The sequence below is a fragment of the Thamnophis sirtalis genome, unplaced genomic scaffold (assembly GCF_051295495.1).
Source record: "Thamnophis sirtalis isolate CommonGarterSnake01/CBP01778 unplaced genomic scaffold, rThaSir2_p1.2 scaffold_1, whole genome shotgun sequence".
Lineage (NCBI taxonomy): Eukaryota > Metazoa > Chordata > Lepidosauria > Squamata > Natricidae > Thamnophis > Thamnophis sirtalis.
Window position 1 is genome coordinate 72063193 of NW_028261381.1, and position 23077 is coordinate 72086269.

At 41.4% G+C, this 23077-nt stretch overlaps 1 protein-coding gene across 3 annotated transcripts in view; it reads left to right on the forward strand.

Moving 5' to 3' along the window:
- Nucleotides 1-7247: 7247 nt before the first annotated feature.
- CPT1A (carnitine palmitoyltransferase 1A) overlaps nt 7248-23077 on the forward strand; it is a 56043-nt gene continuing 40213 nt past the window's right edge. The window contains exons 1-6 of one of the 3 annotated variants that reach the window (XM_087715892.1): nt 7249-7391; nt 13179-13236; nt 15820-15880; nt 17480-17633; nt 18445-18584; nt 20336-20516. In XM_087715892.1, the coding sequence (XP_087572018.1) occupies nt 17493-17633; nt 18445-18584; nt 20336-20516 (462 nt within the window). In that variant the 5' untranslated portion in view covers nt 7249-7391; nt 13179-13236; nt 15820-15880; nt 17480-17492. Of the gene's footprint in view, nt 7392-13178; nt 13237-15819; nt 15881-17479; nt 17634-18444; nt 18585-20335; nt 20517-23077 lie in introns of all 3 variants that reach the window. The other 2 variants (XM_087715895.1, XM_087715887.1) reach the window with 2 other exon arrangements.

Sequence of the window (23077 nt, forward strand, 5' to 3'; positions counted from 1 at the left end):
CACTGGGTTGATGACAGCCTCCACGGGGAACGGCCCAAGATACCAGTGGTCCAATTTCTTAGCCGGCCGGTGGGATGGAAGATGCTGTGTGGACAGCCACACGCGATCTCCCACAGCCAACTCCGGCACCGCACGCCGAGACCTATCCGCCACCCTCTTGTAGTCCTCCTTCTCTTGATTCAGATAGCAGCGCACCACTTGGTGGACCACCTGGAGCTCTGAGAGGAAGTCATGCACTGTGGGGACCGGGGAGTCGACTGGGGTAAGAGGGAAGAAGCGAGGGTGATACCCAACATTATCCATGAAAGGCGTCATCCGTGTGGAGGTATGCTGCAAGTTGTTAAACGCAAACTCCACCACAGCCAGGTACTCCGCCCAGTTGTTCTGCTACTGATTCACGAAGCAGAGCAGGTACTGCTCCAAGATACCAATCACCTTCTCCGTCCCCCCATCGGTTTCGGGATTGTGCACCGAGGACAAGCAAACCTGGACGTCCAGAGCCTCCATCAGCCCTTTCCAGAACTGGGCCATGAATTGCGTCCCACGGTCCGACACGACCTGATCGGGTAGGCCGTGCAGCTGGAAGACATGCTGGATGAACATGCGGGCGGTGGCACAGGCTGTCGGCAATCTCCGACATGGGATGAAATGTACCATCTTTGTGAGCATGTCCACCACCACAAGGACCATGATAAACCCTGAAAACGAAGGCAGTTCCGTCAGAAAGTCCATGGACATGGCTCCCCAGGGTCTGTCTGGGGTTCAGCAATGGCTGAAGCAGGCCTGGAGGAGCTCCCGTCGCTGACTTGGCCTGCCGACACTGTACACAAGGAGTGACGTACATCTGTATGTCGTGTCGCAAGCAGGGCCACCAGAAAGTACGGGAGACCAGGTTCAAAGTCTTGAAAAGGCTAAAATGAAGCGCCGCCAGATTGTCATGACACTGGGAGAGAATAAGTCCCTGGAGGGGCCCTGTGGGCACATAGAGGCAGTCCTGGTACCTCAAGAGGTCATTGTCGAAGGTCCATGGGGAGGCCGGCCCTATCGCTGCCCTCTGTTGCTCCACCCACTCGTCGCACCGCTGCACATCCCGTATATGAGACCGTAAGTCCACTGGCTCGTGAATTGCAGTGAAGGATTCGACGGGCAAAACTGTCCAGGGTAGAAGTGAGTCTGCAGTGTCAGAGTACTCCGGTTTCTGGGACAGGGCATCCGTCTTTTGGTTTTGCGCACTCGGAATGTAGGTCACTCTGAAGTTGAACCAGGCAAAGAACCAGATCTGGCACTGGTTCAACTTGTGCGCCGTTGTCAGTAACTCTAGATTCCTATGGTCTATCCGGACCTCGACTTGATGTCTGGCCCCCTCCAGGTAATGCCTCCAGGCCTCAACCACCACCTTAATGGCCAGTAACTCCTTCTCCGAGATGGTGTAATTGTGCTCGTAAGGATTGAGTTTCCGTGAGAATAAAGCGCAAGGAAAAAGGGTACCACCAGGGGCGTGAGCCTGCAGTAAGGAAGATATCATTCATAAAGTGCTGGAAAACTTCCGGGGCATTGGCCAAGCCGAACGGCATGACTGTGTACTCAAAATGTCCATACCGGGTGCTGAAGGCCGTCTTCCATTCATCCCCCGCCTGGACTCGGACCAAGTTATAAGTGCCGTGCAAGTCCAGTTTCGTGAACACTGTCGCCTCCTGGAGCTGCTCCAACAACTCAGGAATCAGGGGCAGCGGGTAACGGTTGCGCACTGTGATGGCATTCAAGCGATGATAATCGCAACAGTCTCAGATCCCCAGTCTTCTTTTTGATGAACAAGACCAGCGTAGACAGTGGCGAAGACGAGGGCCAGATAAAACCCCGGGCGAGGTTCTTGACCAGAAAATCCCGCAATGCAGCCAACTCCGGCTCGGACATGGAGTACAGGCGACCCACAGGGAGCTTCGCATTCGGTACCAAGTCAATGGGGCAGTCATAAGGCCGGTGCAGCGGCATTTGGTCCACCTCCTGCTCCCTGAAGATGTTCCGCGAACTCCGCTAAGTCTGGCGGCAAGGACACCCCAGGCGAACTGCGCACCTGGCCTGCACAGACATGACGGGTGTGGTCGACACATTGCGGGGATGGGAACATCACTAGGTTCTGGGACCAATAAATCTGAGGGTCGTGCGCCCGCAGCCAAGCCAAGCACAGGACCATGGGGAAACGCAGACCTGAAGCAATGTAAAACTGGATGACCTCTTCGTGATCCTCGAGGACCAGGCGCAAGGGCTGTGTGGCGGCCTTGATAGGCCCAGACAGGAGCACCCGGCCATCAATGGTCTCGACCAGCATCGGTGGGTCCACCGGACACAGAGGGATGGCATACTTGGTCGCAAACGCCTCATCCATGAAGTTCGTGATAGCCCCAGAACCGACCTGGGCGTGGGCTGGAATCCCCGGCGGACTACCAGACAGGAAAATGTGTGCTGCCAAGATCATGTGCCGGGGAGGGTCGTCCATCTCTGTTTCAGTGTGCGCCCGACCCAAGGTCTCCGGCTGTTTCTCTACAAGTTGTTCTGGAGCTGAGGGGTAGGCCCCAGATGTCACAACCCCCTACTCTTCTTGGGGCAAGCTGTGGCCATGTGTCCAAGATCCCCGCAATAGAAGCACAACCCCCCCCCCGTGTGCCGTTGTCCATCTCCGTTTGTGATAAGCGGGTTTTGGCAACGCCCAAATCCATGGGCTCCTCCTGTGGAGCTAGGGTCTCCTGCAGGATTGGCATCCCCTGGTCTCCTGGGACGCATGGCGAGGCCCCCGCCTCTGCAACTGGACGTCTATCCGGAGGCACAGGTGGATCAGCGTGTTGAATGTCGGTGGCCTGTCGACCCGCACCAGCTCATCCTGCAGATCGTTCGACAGCCCATCTTGAAAAGTGTCCATGAGGGCTGCCTCATTCTAGACCGAATCTTGGCTAAGGAGCCGAATTTCTCTGACATAATCCTGCAAGGAGCCCCGGCCCTGCTGCAGCGTCTTGAGCAGTCTGGTGGCTGTTTCCTCCTTAATGGGGTCCTTGTACATGAGTCTGAGGTGATCACAAAACCCCCTGAAATCGTCTAGCAAAGGGTTAGCCTAGGACAACAAAGAAGTAGCCCAACAAGCTGCGGTGCCTGAGAGCAAGCTGATAATAAATCCCACTTTAGCCCAGTCAGTGGGAAAGTCCTCCGCTCTCAGACTGATAAAAAGCTGCTTTTGTCCCAAGAAAGCTGGAAACATCGCTTGGGTGTCGTCAAACTTGTCAGGCACGGCAACCGGACATTTCCTCCAAGGCTGGGGGGGGGGGGGAATAACAGGGCCCTGTAGCTGAGCTATCTTGCCAGCCAGCAAGGCCACCTATTGTGCCAATTGGGCGTTCTCCGCACAGAGTTGCTCCACAGTGGCTTAGTTTTGCTGGTTTGGGACAGGACACAACCTGTTCTGACCCCCCCCCTCCGGCCTGTGAGTAACGCAGACACAGGCTTGGTTATTTGCCACTCTTTAATCACAGGAATTACAACTCTGTTGGCTGAAAGCTCAGACAACACTCTCATGCAAGAAGGGTTGCCAGCAACCCAAAGCAAACAGAACGGAAATACAAAACAGACCAGACAAGAGTGCCTCAAGACTGTTACGAATGGTGGTGTCCTGCAAAAGGACCACTCCCAATTTCTCACTTATATACTCTCTTGGGAGGGGCCAAGCCACAACCACCTGGGCTTGATTATCTCTTATGAGTCTGCCTCCGCAGCTGCTGCTTCCATTTCTCCGCTCTCCTTTGCCTGGCATCAAGAACAAACTGCCTTAGGTCCTGCCCACTGCTCCATGCCTCAGGCGCCTCCTGGTGGCCAACCAGCCTCTCTTCTCCCTGCTCTGAGTCTGAACCCTGCCCAGGGTCCTCCACATCTTCCATAGCAGACTCATAGGGTTCCTCGCTATCTGAGTCCATCAGCAGCTCAAATGGACCTGCTGGGTCACAACACTGAAATATAGCCTAATGATTGCTAGGCTTATCTTCATTGTTTCTAGGAAATTTTTTAAAAATTATCTTTTAAAAAGATAATCTGTGTAACTTTTTCAATATTAAACAATTCAACATTTTTCTCCAAGTATCTATATATGTGTTGTCATTCAGACTTAACCCTTTGATCCACTGGATAGATTCAACATGCAATAGCTGTAGTGCGACTTTTTAATCACATTAAAGGACAAAGGGCAGCTCTGGCATATTAGCAAACATGCAGATAAACCTATTAACGTAAGTGGCCAAGGAAGTACGCAGGACAATTTCAATACCTTTGACCTTCTTGTGCAAGTTAATAATTCAGTTAATGCCAACTTACTTTCAAAACAGTTATTAGACAGCATGTTGCTATGGTAGTGTCTTAATTCTGGTGTGCAGTTGTGTGTTGTAAATTAGAATTGGGAAAAGTGAAGTAATAGTACTTTTATTTATTGTGAAGAAAAGTTTAACAACAGAAACTCTTATTATGATCTCTGTAGTAACTAAACAAGAAGAATACACACCTCTTGATAAGAATGAAGGAAAGTTTTCCTTGTTCAGAAACATCCAAGTGGTGAGTCACAAAGGGTAAAAGTCCGTAAAATTTTATAATGTGGATAATTAAATCATTTAAGGAATGTCATGAATGGAACAATGTGTTCATGAGACTAATGAACTCATATTCTGAGTTGTATCAAGATTAGATAAAATATAATTGCAGAACTAGACAGTATCACAGTCACATTATCTTTTACTATAACAACATACCCTTGGAAAAATGAATAAATATTAATTCATTAATTCCTAGAAATAACAAGATAACAGGTTTATACTACTTTTAGATAATCCATTTTGAGGTGACCATTGCACAATATTTCTATCTGCATTCTGTACTATAGTTTTGCTTTCATTTCTGTATTTTCCACTTTTGTCTGTATCTGTTAGAGGCTCTGGGTTGCAAAATATTAAAATGTAGAATTCTAAAATACAAGACACACTTGTCCTATTTTCATTGCCAGTTTAATCCAGTTTAATGAAACCTCTTTATGTACCCATAGTCGAATTTTCCCTTAGGGTTGCAAGATGCTGCCCACATCTCATGCCCATCCCATAAATAAAACTGCTAAAGTATACCCAAATAAAAGCAGCTCTTTCCTGCTTAAGCCAACATAATATAGCCAGAGCTTCATGGTATATAAAATCCACAAAGCTTTGTCATTTATTAGAAAATGAGATTGGTAAACTATGCTGTGTTTGGAAATTGGTCAGTTTCAGTCCTTCTCCATGCCTAACATTCTCTTATGAAGTAAGACAACGCCAGTTAGCTTCAATTATCCATTCCTATGGGGCCTATCTGCCTCCTTCCTCTTTGGGTCTATTTTTACTCTAGTCTTTCTGCATGATTATACCTTTTTTAAAAATTTAAAGGTTACTAAGTGTGGATTAGGAGAAGGGGGAACACAAACCAATCTTGAGAAGACAGAAGGAATCCTATGTCTGACTCATCCCATTCATGTTGCAATGGCCTCTTTAGATATATTTTCTACTGGTTGGGGTCATGAGGTGGGGGGAGGCATAGCAAGCAAAGCAAAATGGGGAAACAATTTACTGATCATGACTGGCACATTTATTAATTAGGACACTATTATTCAACAGCAAGAAATCATAGAAGACACAGCAGGAGCAGAATAGAGAATGGAGACTGGAAAGGTTGTGTTGACAATATTTTCTGCTGATTCATGGATGGATGGAGAGACAATATTTTAAGAGGAAAAGATGAAATCTAAGCTGCCAATAAGATCAAACAAGATGCTAGAGAAAAAGAGGCACAAAAACGGGAAAAACACATGATAACAATTTGATAAGGAAACCGTACTGTAAGTCAACAAACTACAGCAATTCTCTATTGCCGACAGAGTACTTTAAAGTGGACAGCTCCTAATAGTGAATGAAGAGCACTTGTTCTCAATTTTTGCAGTAAACAAGAAAATCAGATTACATTGTGTGTAAACACTGGAAGATAAACAATAGAATATAGTTTTATCTGGATTCACTGTAAAATTATTTATGTGAAACCCACTGTATGATCCTGGCCTTCTGGAAATCAAAGAGCTTCTACCTTAGCATAATTGAACATGGGAAAAATTGCCTCTGTTCCTGACATATGTCTCACAACCAACCCTGGATCCTTCATTGTCAACTTAAATTGTGAAGAAAGCTGTTAACTGCATAAACTGATAGCAGCAGATGCTTAGTTCAGCCCCAATTCACCAGGTGGCATTTATTAACTTCACTTTTTCCTTCTTTAGGCCAGTTAGAAACAATTTTTGTTTTACAATATTGATGTAACTGTAGAGAAATCAACAGTAGGAAGCACTTAATAAATAGGGACACTTAATAAAACAATATTTACTTTAAAACACAATGTTGCAACAGTGTCCCCGAAAACTTGCTAATCAAGCCCCTTATTCTCATGGGCACTTTTAGGGCCCTGATTAGACAATGGCATTGGCATAGCATATTCCGGGTACCCAAAGGGGCAGGTACGATTATATCTCCCTTTCTTCACGATGCACTTTTGGTCGCACTTTGCCACAAGTCACCTGAACTCACCTGCCTAAACCAGGCAGGCACCGCCCCCACCGTTCTATGTTCCTGCGGCTGGCGGGACCTCACCAGGCACAGTGGAAAATCCAGTTTTCTCGAACTGGAAGGTTCAGTTTAAGATTCTTTACATTCTTGGACTAAGGACAAGCTAAGGCCAGAGTCCTTCAGACGAGGGGAAAATAGGTCGGCTGGGAAGTTCTGGAACCGATGCAAGTCGCAACTGGCCCCATTCTTGCAATGCTAACCTTCCATGCGGCTTCTCTTTCATACTTGAAGCCGGGACCTCTAACTGACCCGCGCCTGACCCGTTGCGCGGTCTACGCCGGGCAGGACACCCATTCAAGTTCCCAATGCTTTTAATAAAACTTTCACAGCAGGAGGCGAGAGATGTATCAGCAGGCCACTTCCTTCACCTCTGCGGCACTTCGTCGGACTCGGAGGAGAAAAGCTTCCCTTTTGCGGACGTAGCTGTCGAGGTCTCGAAAGGAGCCCCGACCACGCCCCCTTCCTTTGCTCTCCCTCCTCGCCGCACTTTCTGCCCGCAGTCCAGTCTCCACCCAAGATGAGTAAGACCGCCCTTTCCTCTGGCCGTGCCGCCTCTTTTGGCCCCGCCTCTTGTGTTGGCAGGTTGGCCAATCCGGCCCTAGCCGGTAACGGGGCGCTGTACCGCGCGTGGGTTCTCCTCCCTCGCCCTCTTTTGCTTCTTGGCGCTCGCGGAGTCCGGCCGCTTTCCTCCCGCGTCTGCTTTGCTGCTCGCTGGACAGCGGTACAGTAAGTGACGCTCTCCGCCCCCACATACATACACCGCCCTTGCCTTATTTGCGTCTCGCCTGTCGCCCCTTCCGCTCCCTTTCTTTAGTTTAAAGAAAGGGCGTGCTTTGCAGAAACCCCCTTTGCAGAAAACGAGACGTACTCGTGGAGCGGGAAGTAGTTGGCGTGGACGGTAATGGAGCCTTACTGGAATCGGTGTGGCCGCTGCGGGGGTAGAAACTGGGCAATGGACAGGTGCCGGGCTGGCGGGGTCTGGAGCGTGCTTGGCTCTCTCGCCTGGGAATTGTGTGCACACGCGCGTTTCTTCCCCGCCGGGAGCTCCTTCCGCGGGGTTCTCAAAAGGAGGGGGACAATTTAGAGGCACAAAACCACCAGATCTTGAACCCGGAAAGGCGGGGGGAAAAGTAGTCAGCTTCTCTCGGCTGTTGGCTTGTTTCCCTGGGGATTTGCGTGAAGAAGACACGGATCGCGAATTCCAGGCGCTCACCTTGGAGGAACTTTTGACTCTGCCCAGACTCTGCCTGTCACCGTTTGGGTCTTCCTCCCTCCTCCGCTTCAGGCAGTCCTTGACTGTAGGCCACCTGGAAGAGTCTCTGTCTACTTCGGCTTCCCCCAAAGTAGATTTCTCTAGAGGTGGGGAATTTGGGGTAGGAGGGGCAGGCTTATTTAAAGAAGGGAAGGGATTGAAGGTGACCTAACTCAGAACATGAATCGAGAAGTGGCATGATCGCTTGGATAAATATTTTTATTTCAAGACAGTATTGGTGAACATTCCCAAGGACTTACTTAAGCATTTGGGGTTTCATGTTCATTAGGTCATAGACTTTATAGTAGTGGAGCACGGAAACCTACCTTGGCATAGAATTATAACGGGATTGGAAGGTCAAATGAAGATTCTGCTCCTAGGCATCATAGTTTTTCACAGAGCCCTGCCCCTGGTTTGTAGCTGAGGATGGTAGGAAATGTAGTCCAACCCACACAGAAGCATCACTTCTCATTTGTGTTGAGAAATTGAAAAATGCTCTAGCAAGGAACGACACTATTAAGGAACTTTTACTGTACTCACATGGGGTACATTTACTGTACTACTGGGATAGATGCATTTGCTTAATATTAAATCATCCAGTTAAACTGTGTTATTTCTTTTTGTTGAAAAGCTTTCTATGGCAAGGCCTTACAAGATAAAGCAGTCATATGGTAATCCCCTCTTAATGCATGAAACACTGAGAAATACATTTTCTACTTAAACTACTTAGTCTTTCATTATCTTTTCTTTCCACCCCTTTCAAACCAAAATTTTATGAAAACAAGCATACATTTCAGTCATAATGATTTGGGTGTATATCCAAGTAGATGGGAGTATGCATTAGGAAAATGCTATTATAAAATTACATTTTTTGAAACTAGCCGCTGTTCTATTTTTAAATGAACCTTTCTTCCTTAGGTTTCAGAAGTTGAGCTAAAAACAAATGACTTGGATTCAGTACATCATGATATAAAACGTGGAATGTTCATACTATAAATATAACTTTTTTTAGAGCAGCTGCTTTACCTTTTCTTTATGTTATTTAAAATTTTATATTTAGGAAAGAGAAAATATTAGCTAACAATATAGAGTATATCAAACTCTTCTTACTCCTAAAAGAAATTACATATTTTAAAATCCATAATCCATAAGATGCTAATATTGAAGTTTTAGAGAAATGCAAACATATTTTAAATTAATCAATTGATTTTAAGTTGGATAAACAAAGTGAGAATATTTAAAAGATTCATCTCCAGAATATGCCAACTTTCTTAAGCAAAATTGGTCCACTTAAAAAGAGTATGTTTCATACAATTTAAAAAGACTGGCTAGATCTCTAATGAACATGTATTTCTGGAGTTTAGGTTAACAGAGTCATGCAGGTGTAAAGATGCAATGTGAGATAGAATATGATATATAATCTCAGGTCATTGTGTACGGTAAATCTATCCCTATAAGTCTTTAAAAATCTGGAACGTTCAGTTTTATTGCCAAGAAATACCTGAGCTTTCAATTGCACATATAATATTAAGAAAACAAGTAATATTTTACAAATATTTAGGATTAAGAAAGGTGCTTTTAATATAATGTAGGTGCAGCTTAAAGCTTTATCCCACACTATTGATTTTATGACCTGATGCAATGTGGGTAAATGGGCATAAACTACACAGTGGTTCTTGTATAACTGGAATAGCTAGATGAGCAAGCGGAATGTTCACTGTTTCATCTTTATGTTTTTAATAAGTGCTGGAATTTCTGAGACACAGAATTATGTAGTTCACAGTAACAGTTAAAATCACTATGTAGCCAATGATGGCGAACCTTTTCAGCACTGAGTGTCCAAACTGGAACATGCGCACGCTGAAATGCCGGAAACGCGAACACCAGCTGGCTGGAGCGCATACGCATGCCACCCAGCTGGTCTTTGGGTTTCCAGTGTATGCAAAGACCAGCTGCATGCCAGAAACCAGAAGAGCAGCTGACGATGGCACACATGCCCAGAGGGCTCTGCGTGCCACATCCGGAACGCGTGCCATAGGTTTACCATCATGGATATAGGCAAAGTAATTATTGCAACTATAATGAGCCAGTACTGTATGAATAATGCATACAGAAATTATATAAATAATGAAATTATTTATATAATTTCATGTAGAAGTTCAGAATAGCTATTGCATAGTATCCAGCAGTTTACAGGTTGGATTGGATTTTTTTTGTGCAAATACAGATTGTTAACACCAACCTATTTTCCCATGTCTCAGGCTTCAGGATGGTAACATGAGCAGTGAAACTTTCCTTCCCATAAAGTTCATGGGCTTTTGTACCTTCCCACTCAGGAGTACGCTGAGCTCAATGGAGCTTATTAGTCTAAATTCTGTCTTTTCAAATCTGTCTCTTGTTCCCTGAGCTGCCTCTGTGAAAGCCTGGTCTCTTCTGCGAATGCCCCAAAATGCCCAAGGATGGTGGTATCGAGCAATTGGAGGGAAGGGAGCCTACAACAGTGACTAATAGAAGCTAGGCAGATTCCAAACCTTTGTCAACAGCTTTAATGAGATGTCATCAAGTATTGTTTGTACAATATTGGGTCAAGAGGGAAAGGCCTACCTCTAAATGGAACAATGAAATTCAAATGTAGGTTGCCTTTGTGGCAGGCAAAGGCAGGGAATAAGGTAAATGTGACATTATGAAAATATGCTTTAAAAGGGTTAGTGAGGCATTGTCATACTGTTATGAGTAGGTATTGGGAACAGAAGTAATGTTTAATACCACACTATTTGGATATTTTCAAATAAATGCCTTCAGTAGAATTTTTCTAAAGCTGTCCCTGAAGTAGCAGACTCAGTGATGCTGTTCGTATATCAGTTATTTTCAGAATTCTGAACTGGGTTTTTAAAAAACTTTGGTATATTCAAATTCAACAAGTATTACAGAAGTGTCACAACCTAGATGGAAGTCTGAGGTGAGACTTGCTTCGTTTCTCCTGCAGCACATTGATTGGTGGATGGATTTCCTTCTGCCTGGTGACCTGCTGAAGATGGACAGCAGCACAGCTGGAGGAATCAGCCAGCTGCTTGTCTTATCAAGTGCTGCATACACAAAATCAGGACAGTGCTATTTAGCAGTAAGAAAGAACAGGGGCGCTAAAGGCAGAAATCACTAATGGAAAAATGCCTTGTTTTAGGACAACAGATTCCTAATGAATGTTAGGGGCAAAAGTCTTCATAAATTAATCAGAAAGCTGGTGGGTTCCCCTTTCTGGGATGTATTTAGGCGAGACCAAACAGCCATGCTTTAATTTGGATTCTTGGAGTGAGGTGAAGGTTGGCCCAATGACAAAGCGGCTTCTTCCGATTGTAAGATTCTGTGAAATACTATAAATCCCAGAGAGCCTAGTCTCCAAGGTGGGGGGGACGGGGACTTTAACATATCCATAAAACATTAATTTCAAATAGTTTAGATACCTGCAGGCTGAAGCTGCAGTCATATGCATGGAGGCAAGCAGGTGCTACTTCTGGGCCAATTTGATAATGCCGTATAACTTTTTGAATCTACGCATATTGCAATAGGGATGCATCCCTTGAATGCAGTATGACTTACTCTTGAATAAAGGCTGGAGTGGGCTGTGTGACAGAGAGCAGAATATGAAGAAAAGAAACCCATTTCCTTCTCTTTCTTGGGTATCTATGGATGCATTCATCTGATGGCAGATCTTTTAAAGGAAGAATGAGGTGACACTTCTGGATAAAAGTTCCAGGAGAAAAAAAGCATGCTCCTTGGGCGGGATCCAATGCTTGCTGTTCCATCCATTAATACTGAGCCTTGTCAGACATTTTGACAAGAATGGTCAGGTATCTTCTCTAGCCCCCCCCCCCCCACCCTCCAAACACCAGCATCGGAGCTGTTGTGTGGGCTTCTCATACTGTACAGAAAAGGGCAAGGAATACATGGCAGAAAGCGCGCCTACCCCTTCCTCTCTCCCTTGGCATTTGAAGGTCTCCCTCGTCTTAATTATTAGAAACTAATATAGTAACTAATTATGTTTTTTTTTAAATAGATATTTAAAGACTTACGTTGTTTGCAGCACTGCATGGGGAAAAAAATCGGGAGCAATTCTACCAGGGTTTTATTTTTATGATCCTAGCATCCAGATTTGCCGTGGTGTTGGTTTGAATGTAACTTAGCTAGCTGTGAATTGCTTTTGAACGGTTGTTTTCCGTGCCTTTGGAATGCGCGATACTTTCGGAGCGTTTCCTCGTTTTCTGCAGAGACTGAAAGACCAAACTGAACGTTTGCAGTCCAGTCGTGTTTTGTGCATCAGCGTAACCTTTTACCTACTTTTTCTAAGCGTGCCATGTGATCCTTCCCTGCTGCGGTGGAAGGGCGGGGTTTCAAGAAGTTGCTGCTTTTGAGAAAGAGCTGTTCAGATGACTTACTGAATACCTCCATAAACTGAATCACGAGGTTTTAATGGTAACGGGTGGAAAGAAAAGATTGGGTTAAGCATATCATACGTATTTCTTACTTGCCTTATTCCAAAGGGATCTCTTCCTGATAGCATTCCGGCTCATGGAAATGATTCCGTTGTACAAAAATAGAACTAGCAACTTGTACATTATATATAATTTTCCGCTCCAAATATATATGTACTCCATAAACCGTTGGATTATAAACTTATCCCATATATTTGAACTATTTGGGCACATTTGATTCATGCTTATTAATTGAACCCGCTTAGTTTCACAGAAGCACAAACCGGCTTTCAGAAACTGAATTGGAGGCTGAGTTTTTTAAATGCAGCCTGATCTGGAATTGTAGGAAGCCTCATGCAGATCTAATGTTGCACGTTCAATATGGCTGATTATTTAAATCAAGAAAGTGAATACCGTTGTTCACTTTATTTAATTACAGTAATATGTGTTATATATTAATGAGTTCCATCCTGTACTCTTAAAAAACAGTTATTGCAGATTTCATCAATGTGAGACTATGAAATTTTAGGGCCTCAGTACTAAATGTTGAAAATTAACTTTCTCAGTATGCTGTAGAGAACATTCAAAGTCAAAAAACAACCTTGTTCTTTCAAGATAGCAGTGTCATCCCAGTATTTGCATATATTATCAATGTAGATACTGGGGTGGTGTTTTTTTGTTTTTTTTTGCATCAGTCTATTTTTCCTACTGCTGGGGAGTGCATTTTTCTTATACCTTAGTCCTGATGTTTGAATTTGAACTAACATGCTTTTCTTTGGTCTTGCAATTCAGGTTGAATAGATCCCAAGGAAAACAATAGCTGCATATATTCTTGCTTAGTTCCCATTTGGTGAGTAGGACTCTTTCTTTATGAACCACCCTGTGTTTTTTTCAAGAAGTTTTCTAATAATAGGATAAATGTTACTGATATAGAAAATTTGTAAAGCTATGTTGATATTATTGTATGAAAAAATTAGACACCAGCCTTGTATTTTCTCTTTCACTCTGCTTCTTTCCCAGCATGTTCTGATCCTATGGGCTTTGCCAAATAATATGTCAGCAGTACTAATAAAAGTTTCCTCCTCTTCTGACTGGAGAAATTTGATGGCACTTCTGCATTCCTTGCACAGTGTGATTTGTATTGCATTTCTAAATTGAGACGCATGCTCTGTAATGCTACGGCCTTTTACCTAGTTTTCTGGGACAAAACACATGACCACTTCAGAAATGTGGAGGCGGAGAAAGATTGCAGTAGACAATGAAACCTCTTTTACTATCCAAAAGAATGATCTTGAAAAAGAATAGTTTGGATTGTTGCAATTGCTTTTTTACCCTAAAAAAAAAGTTTTTTTAAAAATCATGTTTCATAATCGTGACTAGCAACGTTAAAGATCGTTCTTGTGAAAAAAATATATATTCAGAATGATACAGAGCCACAAAGTTAAAAGAATTTGGAGAGTGAGGAAATGCCTTGGGCAACATGACAGTTGTGTCTGCCTTGGTTTTGGTAATTAGATTAATATCTTGTGGGATTATTTCATATATGGGGAAGCTGCATGGGACACTTGCTTTATGTGTGACAAAACAGTAAACAAAAATAGGTAACAAACATACCTTAAAGATTGTTAGACTGCCTAGAGATAAAATATGTACAGTTTGCATGCAAATATGTTTAATCCAGCTGCTAAATCTTTAAAAGAAGGCTTCTCAATTTTTTTGTTCTGTAAGTTTGTTGGCACTACTGTACCACTCTCGGAAATCCTAGAAAGCTTAACACTTAAAAGATCTTAGCTAAGCCACTATCTTAGATTGCATACAAATGTGTCTCCCCCTCTTATTTTTCTGTATACCTTGGGAATGAATCATGTATGCTTCATTGTCCTCTAGCCATAATACTGAAGTACTTGAAGGGGACAAGACTTTCCATATTTTGTTTTCTTAGCAACTTTTCAGTATAAAATGTGTAGTGGTCAGTTCCTTAATATCCAAGAGTAATTTGATCCTGAAATTTCAACTGTTGATATAGTGAATGTTTGAGAATTTTAGGATAATATTGCATTATTCTGTCAATTATTGCTGTTTCTGCCCTAGTTCAGCGTGCTGTGGTTGTTCCCTTTTGCTTGTTTCTAATTTTTTAACGTTTATAAAACCTAAGTCATAAAAAATAGAACTGAAAAGTCAAAACGAGAAAAATAAATAAAATGAAAACCACCAGAACAGTGCAGTATAACATAGCTAAAATAGCCTAGAAAATAAAGTTTTATTTCTCAGTAAGAAAGCCTCTTGGAAGAACATTTCACCACCTGGATTAAAAGATGGGAGAAAACAGCTTAACTTTTATTTGGTTTTTTTTCAAGCCCCCCCCCCCCAGCTTTCAAAACCTATTTAGGAAAATTCTTAAAAACTCTTACAGAACATTCATATGTATCTTGCTGTTATCTCTGTCTTATGGTAGATTTCTTTTGCTAAGCAAGATGCTCGTTAAGAGAGTTTTGTCCCTGTTGGAAGAAATATCCATTTGGGTTCAGTTCCTAGTGGGGAGAAAGACACTGGAAACACGAGGCTATTTGGAAAGATGGTTTAATGGTGGACAGGGCCACATGGTTTGGGGTCCTGGGCAAAAAGAGTACACAGGTGAGAGGGAGAGAGATTTATACCCTCTCTTGGGCCCCACCTTGGAGCTTTCTGTTCCTGTGTAAAAAATGTATTCTTATTGGTTGTCAGAGGGGCCATGCAGGGGTAACTTTATAGGTTGTCTTGAGTCCCAGGCCTGGTTGAATCTTGCTGGGTGATGATGTAATGAAGGAGTTTTGGGCAATTCCTATTATGGCTGGGGGCTAATCCTACATTTGTTGGCTCTTGGGTGAGGGTATTTGCTTATGAATAAACCTAGCTAACTCTTTATTTCTTAAGTGCTCACATCAGCTGTAGGCTATTGAGGAGGGTGGGGGCTATTAAAAACGAGTCTGCTTCTTGCCTAAAATTTAGAATTTAGAATTTTAGAATTTTATTAGAATTTGTAGGCCGCCCTTTTCCCTGAGGGGACTCAGGGCGGCTCACACAAAAACTGGGAAAGGGGAATACAGACATTAGGACAAAACATGTAATAAAATAGCAAGCAACAAACACTCATCATTCGGGCGGGGTAACTATCCTATCCCCAGGCCTGACGGGCGAGCCAGTTCTTCAAGGCTATGCGGAAGGCCTGGACGGTGGAGAGGGTACGAATCTCCACGGGGAGCTCGTTCCAAAGGGTCGGGGCTACTGCTGAGAAGGCCCTCCTCCTTGTAGTTGCCAGCCGACACTGGCTGGCCGATGGAATACGGAGGAGGCCTAATCTATGAGATCTTATCGGTCGTAGGGATGTAATTGGCAGAAGGCGGTCTCTCAAGTATCCATCCAAAAAAACCATGTTTCTCCATTTCTCATCCAGGGAGGTATAATATTCTGCCTTTTTAATATTTCCCAGAATATTTCATTCTTCTAGGAGAGGGGTGAGTGCTAACTTCCTACACCCCATTTTCACGACCTTTTTTGCCACAGTTGTTAAGTGAATCACTGCACTTGTTAGTAACATAGTTGTTAAGTGAATCTGACTTCCGCATTGATTTTACTTGTCAGAAGGCTGCAAAAGGATCCCAGTATATTGCAACTGTCATAAATACATGCCAGTTGTCAAGCATTTGAATTTTGATCTCGTGACCACAGGGATGATGCAGTGGTCATAAATGTCAAAAATGGTCTTAAGCCACTTTTTTTCAGTGCCATTTCAGTCACTAAGTGAATGGTTGTGAGTTAAGAGCTACCTGTACATTTATGTGTTTTAAGTTCTGAAATATATTGGCTGGTTGATGAAGGAGTAAGTTGAGTGCCATTACACTGCAAACTAGAAATTTCTCTTTCTCCAAATGATGCAATATTATAAAAATATCTCTTCAATGGTTGATGTCTTGCCTTATTTATTTATTTTTCAAATAATCATACTATCAAAGACATCTTAGATGATTTACAAAATTAATTGTAACGTTTAAGAAAAACATGTAGAGAAAGGCTCTTGGTAATGTTTTCATAAATACCTTCAAAGTACTTGTCCTCTTGCCTTTGAAAGTAAATATTAGTCCTTGAATTGGCTTGAAAAGCAAACTTGCATCCATGTAGCCGAGGAAGAGGGAATGAATTATATATTAGATGTGATATTTATTATGTGTTAATAAAACCGCAATATGTAAACATTTTAAGAAGGAAATAAACTGTGATTTATAGAGGAAAATGTGTTTATGGTCCAAATGAATAAAGAGCTTGTTTTGGAGGCTACAGGCTGTTGTCAAACAGGATAGAGAAATTATTCTAGAAGAATATTGTGGTTTTAGGTTTGATAAATCTTCTAAGAACTGTAAGAATTTTTAGTAAAACAGCACTGAATCTACATAATAAATATTGTATAAAACAATTTTATTTGTTATTCTTGGCATATTTTTGATCTTCTAACAAATCTTTACAATAATTTTTGAAGTGACTTCTGATATTTTTGGTGATGTTCTTCTCAGCCATGGGATAGGATACTGCTTAATTCCCTTCAGTTTAAAGTTTTTTTGTGTGGTTTTGTCTCTACTTAGTGGTTTTTTTCCCTTTATAAACTATTTACTTTTAATTGATATCTATATGCCACCCACACTGACCATGTCTATGTTCCTATTGAACAATTAATAAAAGAGTCATATTTAACAACTGGAAAAACCCAAGATGGCAAATATTTGATCTGCATGAATCTGCCAATGCTGGGTTATTTTTTGTGTAATTTGTGGATGACCAAAAGGAAGAGATACTGCCTAGGAAACAACTGGATAAAAGAGGCAGGAGCCCCCATTGGCTTGCAGTCAGAGAAATAAATTTAGGAAGAACCCACCATCATGGATGAAACAATTAAAAGTGGTGACAGAAAATTTGTATTCAATATTCTGTTAATATAGCTTTATAATAATTAGCTCACATGTTCTGTATGGTTTACCTGGGAGCATTGACATTTTGTTTCCAATTTAATACCTCATTCCAAATGGCTACTGATTTTTAAAAAATGTTATTTTACTTGGCAGATATATTTTAAGAATGGCGGAAGCCCATCAAGCAGTTGCGTTTCAGTTTACAGTAACGCCAGATGGAATTGATTTGCGCATGAGCCATGAAGCACTTAGGCAGATCTATCTATCTGGGCTTTATTCCTGGAAAAAGAAGTTCATCAGATTCAAGGTAATGGAGATAAACACAGATTTGTACTTGGGGCAGGGCATGCAACAAACAGCCAATGCTACACATCCATATTGCATGATTTCTTTAAAACTTTGTCATTTATTAATAAACTATGAAACAATTATGGACAATCCTGTCTCTTCTGTTTTAAATTCTATGAAAGAAAAATGAAATTGTAGAAATAATTACGATGCTTCAAGATTTTTTAAAGGTTTCCTATGTGTATATTTCTTTGCCTTTGTATTACAGTCAACCATTGGTATTTTTCTTACCTTCTTTCCATTGAGAGTTTTGCTTCACACTATTCATTAAATGACTTTTTTTAACTGATAGAAAACATATCCTGTAACATCATTTTGGATGCCTGAAAGTTGAGTCATAGCAACTGGACTTGTTCCAGTTCATAAAACATCTCAAAGCAACAACAAAATAAGTCCAATTGCCAATGAATCTTCATTGACATCATTTTGGGCAGTCTGTTTTTCATGGCATTACATATATGTATTTCATGTCTTACAATTATGTAGATTGCAACTTCCCTGCTATTTTTTTGTAAATTCCAAAACTGCCAACTATCCAGCATTGCAATATTCACCTATTGCCTGCCCTTTTCCTTCCCATTCCAATAAATATTTTTGCTAACAATGTATAATACACATCTCTAAAGAAGACAAATACTGCAAGGCAGGCTGCATCCATATGGTAATGTCTTCCAATGTGCTGGGTCCATTCTTTGAAAGTTTCTTTTGAGAATGTAAAGTGATGGTTTAAATAAATCAGAACATAAAGTATGGATATCTTCTTTTTCTAGAATGGCATAATCACAGGAGTCTATCCTGCTAGCCCATCCAGTTGGCTTATTGTTGTAGTAGGAGTAATGTCAACTATGTATGCAAAAATAGATCCTTCCCTGGGGTTAATAGCTAAAATCAATCGCACCCTGGATACAACGTAAGTAAACTTCTGGCCTTAATTTGTCAATATCAATTAATCTTTTTGCCATTGCTGGGGATACTGAAGCATTCAAATTTTTGCTTTAGAATAGAGGTGTCCTCGATTTACCACCTTTTGCTTAGAGACTGTTTGAAACTAGGATGACACTGAAAGAAGGTACTTACGACCTTGTACCCAAAGTTATAGCCACTGCAATGCCTCTGAACGTGAAAACAAAAATTTGGATGCTTGGCAATACACCCCTCCCCTTGCAATCATCATAAAATGCAGGTAGTCCTTGATCATTCAACCTCTGAAGTTGACTGAAGTAACAATAGTGCTGAAAAAATAACTTTACAGCCTCTTTATGATCATTTACAACTCTGCAGTATCCCTCAGTCATGTAATCATTGTTACAGTCAATTATACATTCTCCTGTGCCCAACCTGTGTTTTTTTCCCCTCTCCTGCAGAGAAGAGAAAAATGGAAGAAAGGGGTTGCAAGAGTGTAAGCTGTTTTACACATTGAAACCTGTGATTGTGCTGGCAGCCTGGAACTGGAAGCCATGGCCACATTACACAAACAGCCTTACAGCATTCTCTTGAAATCTCTTTCTTTCTAATTTCTCTGTGAGGGACAAGAGGCAGGAGAAAAATGTGATTTCTATAAGCAGCCTCTCCTTTGAATTGTCCTTTCCCACTGCCAAGGTGATGGCATTTGCTCTTGATCCTTAGAAGACAAGAAATCTTGACATTTCTTTCTCTCTGCTCTCTGTACCCTTGATGGAAATAGGAAGAGGAAAAAAGCAAACAATTTCTGTATCAGTCAAGCAAGCAATTTTTTCCCTCCCCTTTCCACAGTGCAGAGAGATTGGAGAGGAAGATATTAAAAAAAGAGTACTGTTAAATTTTGATTCTTTGTCTAAATGTCTGCCCTTATTGCCCCCAAATTTGAGCCTGTGATAAATAAAACCATTCCGATTCCTTCATTTTTGGATATAGACAACGGAAATATTTTTAATGGAGTTGTGAGGATAGTCATGGTGGCTTTTTCTGCTTAATGTTTAAAAATCATTGTCAATGATTAGAATTAAGGTCTGGGGATTATGTTTGCTGTATATTTCGATGGAGGAATAGCAATAGCAATAGCAATAGCAGTAGACTTATATACCGCTTCATAGGCCTTTCAGGCCTCTCTAAGCGGTTTACAGAGAGTCAGCATATTGCCCCCAACAATCTGGGTCCTCATTTTACCCACCTCGGAAGGATGGAAGGCTGAGTCAACCCTGAGCCGGTGAGATTTGAACCGCTGACCTGCTGATCTAGCAGTAGCCTGCAGTGCTGCATTTAACCACTGCGCCACCTTGGCTCATTATGTTTGCTGTATACCTCCATTGAAAAATAATTGTATTATTGCAATACAATTTTTCTAGAAGTATTGGAAAAGGCATAATCAAAACTTTGTTCTGGTACCATTTTTATATATATATAAAAAAGGAAAAAAATCTTTTTGAATAAGTATTCTCTAAAAACCAATAGAACTACCTATAGACTGGAAGTCATCCCACCCCTACTGTTATCCCCACCCCTCTTGGGACAATATATGTTTATTATCAGTGGGTTGATAAATTTGCAGAAGTTTGCAATTTTTACCCTTAATAAGTGTTCCTTTTTTGATTAACAGACCCTTCTTAGTATATTATGGTTTTAAAATTCTGAAATTTTTGACATGCTTTAATTTCCTCTCATTCTTTCTTTTTTTTCAAACAGCGGCTATATGTCCAATATGTCCAATCAAACGCAGAATATTGTCAGTGGGATTCTGTTTGGGACAGGGCTGTGGGTGACTCTTATTTTCTCAATGCGCTACTCTTTGAAGATGCTGCTTTCATACCATGGTTGGATGTTTGCAGAGCATGGAAAACTTTCTACAGGAACCAGGATATGGATGGTAAGATAATTTCAACATATACTTGAAAGTGACATTGATATAACTTTGCCTTACTATAACCACTATTTGAGGATTTGTTTTCAGAATGGTGACATTTATTTAAAACATGTATTTATTATTTATTTATTTTATATTAATTGGATTTATATGGCCATCCATTTAACCATAGAACATTTGGGTGGCTAAAGTCTACAGTATTTAACATTAATTAATTAAATTAATCACAGTAGTTTCCCCCAGGGGATAGGGATTTTTATATTGTGGAATTTTAATTGTGGAGTTCACCATGTGTGACTTGGAGAACCATATAAATGTGTTTCATAAGTACATAAATAATTTTGTAATTTAGGAATGCAATATATATTATTGCTTAGCTAGAGGTAGTCCTCGACTTCCAACTGTAACTGAGCCTGCAGTGATGGTTGTAAAGTGATCAATGTGATTTTATGACCTTTTTTTGCAGCGGCTATTAAGAGAATGCCATGGTTGTTAAGGGGACCCATTGTTCACTTTGGGCCTGTTTTTGCCAGAAACTAGAAGTAAATGCTGGTTTTTGATGAAAACAATATAATTCGTGGTAACATGACTGGGGCACAGCACAGCCATAAGCGTGTGCTAGTTGTCAAGGGCCCAAAATTTGCTCACATGACTATGGGGCCCCTCCATCCATCAGACGTTTAGAATCAAGTCATAAGTACCTTTTTGGAGGATCCATCAGAATTTTAAACAGTTGCTAAGCAACTAGTCATAAATAGAAGACTACCTATATTGTAAACCAGCCTTTGTGTTGTAAAGCATACCAGATCTATTTATATGCTAGTAAAACTCCTTTTTGTTGGTTTGTAATCTTCAATTGGGCAAAACAGTAGCTCATAGGGCAATAATTTTTGAATAAACGTTCCTCAAATGTGCAAACTTAACAGAAAGCATCCAAAAACCATTACTCCCATGGAATTGAAATTTAGAAAAGTTGTGGCCTTTTCAGTATCACTGCACTGCTGCACAGTCAGCTGCGGTCACATGATTATCATTTCCCATATTCCCTGCAAGCTTCCCACAAGTCGGTGAAGAAACCATTGGGAAGTGTGAAGTCTTCTAAGGTGATGATAGCAGCATGTACCTCAAGATGATTGAAATTCAGCAAATCATGTAATTTCTGACTACACTTCTCGGTAGTTGTATGTTGTAAGAGAAGACGGGAAGTGCAGATCCCTGCCCTCTTTCCAAAATCCCTTTGACTCCTACACCCAATCAGATGCAAGTCCTGATCTTAACAGTATTGGGTGGTGAGGCAAGAATGAGCTGCTGGCAAAATAGGGTTGGCTGGGGGATTCCGGCAGTCAATGGGTACATCCACTTTCTCCCTGGAGGGAGAATACCTCGGGGACATGCTAGGATGGGGATCAGGGATGCAGTTTTCGTTGCAGTCCACAGCTCCCTTTGTTTCGCTTCCCTCTAGCAGGCAATTGCACTGGTCAACTGAGGAGATGGAAGAGGACGGGGGGAGAGTTTCACTGGGGTTCTACTGAGGGTCATGAGGAGAAGAGAAACAGCATTACCTTACATTATATGTGAAAGGAAAAATGTCCTAATGGGGTTGTCTACTAGGAGCTTCAATCATATAGCATGGACTTAGAAATATTTATATAGCAGGATCATATGCAGTTACTTCCTATGGTTCATACAAACTACCATTTGTGTTTATTGGTAGAATATAAATGGAATATATATGAAAGTAACTGGAAATTTTAAATACCTCTGTGAATAATAAAAAGCAGTTGCATACTAAATGTCTGATAGTTTACTTCAGAGATAATTCCAAGACTTTTTCATTTGAATACAGGCTGTATCTGAAGGGTAAGGCCCAGAGCATTGCTTTGTCATAGCTTAATGTTCCATTGGCTGAGTATTTGGCATGGCCTATCGTTTATTGCTTTACATCTTTTTTGTTTAAACAATGCTATGCTTGGGCATTGTTAACAACTGTAACTAATACATTCTGCTGTTTTGATTGTTACTCCTGTTTATAAACAGGAAATAATTTACCATTACTGAAATGAAAAACGTGTGGAGAAATTCAGTTGATAATTGCTTTCTTTCTATAAGGACTAAAACCCTTACGTTTTTGAACAATATTAACATAATTGGATGGCTTGTGCCTTCCTAAATCTCATCAGATGTTCTGGGTTTCCACTGTTGAAGTCTTGCACATTGAGGGGACACCAGGATAAGGACGTTTGTTTTACTTTAAATATTAAATTTTCCTGATCATTCAAGATTTTCTTCTAATCCTTATTTTTCATAATTTTTCTAATTAATATTTTTCCCCTAAAAAATAGCTTTGAGAGAGATGGTTATTGTAACATGTTAATCTCTATCCTTGGAATGTTATGTTATGCAAAATATCAGAAATTAGAGTATCGTTATTTTTGTGATAGTGATGCTTTTAGGAGACAACTTTATAATGCCATGTTAAAGAGAATTCCTACTTGGAGGCAAAAAAAATAGCTCCCATTCAGGCAGTGCCTATTGTATTGAGCCATTGCTTTCTATGGATAAGT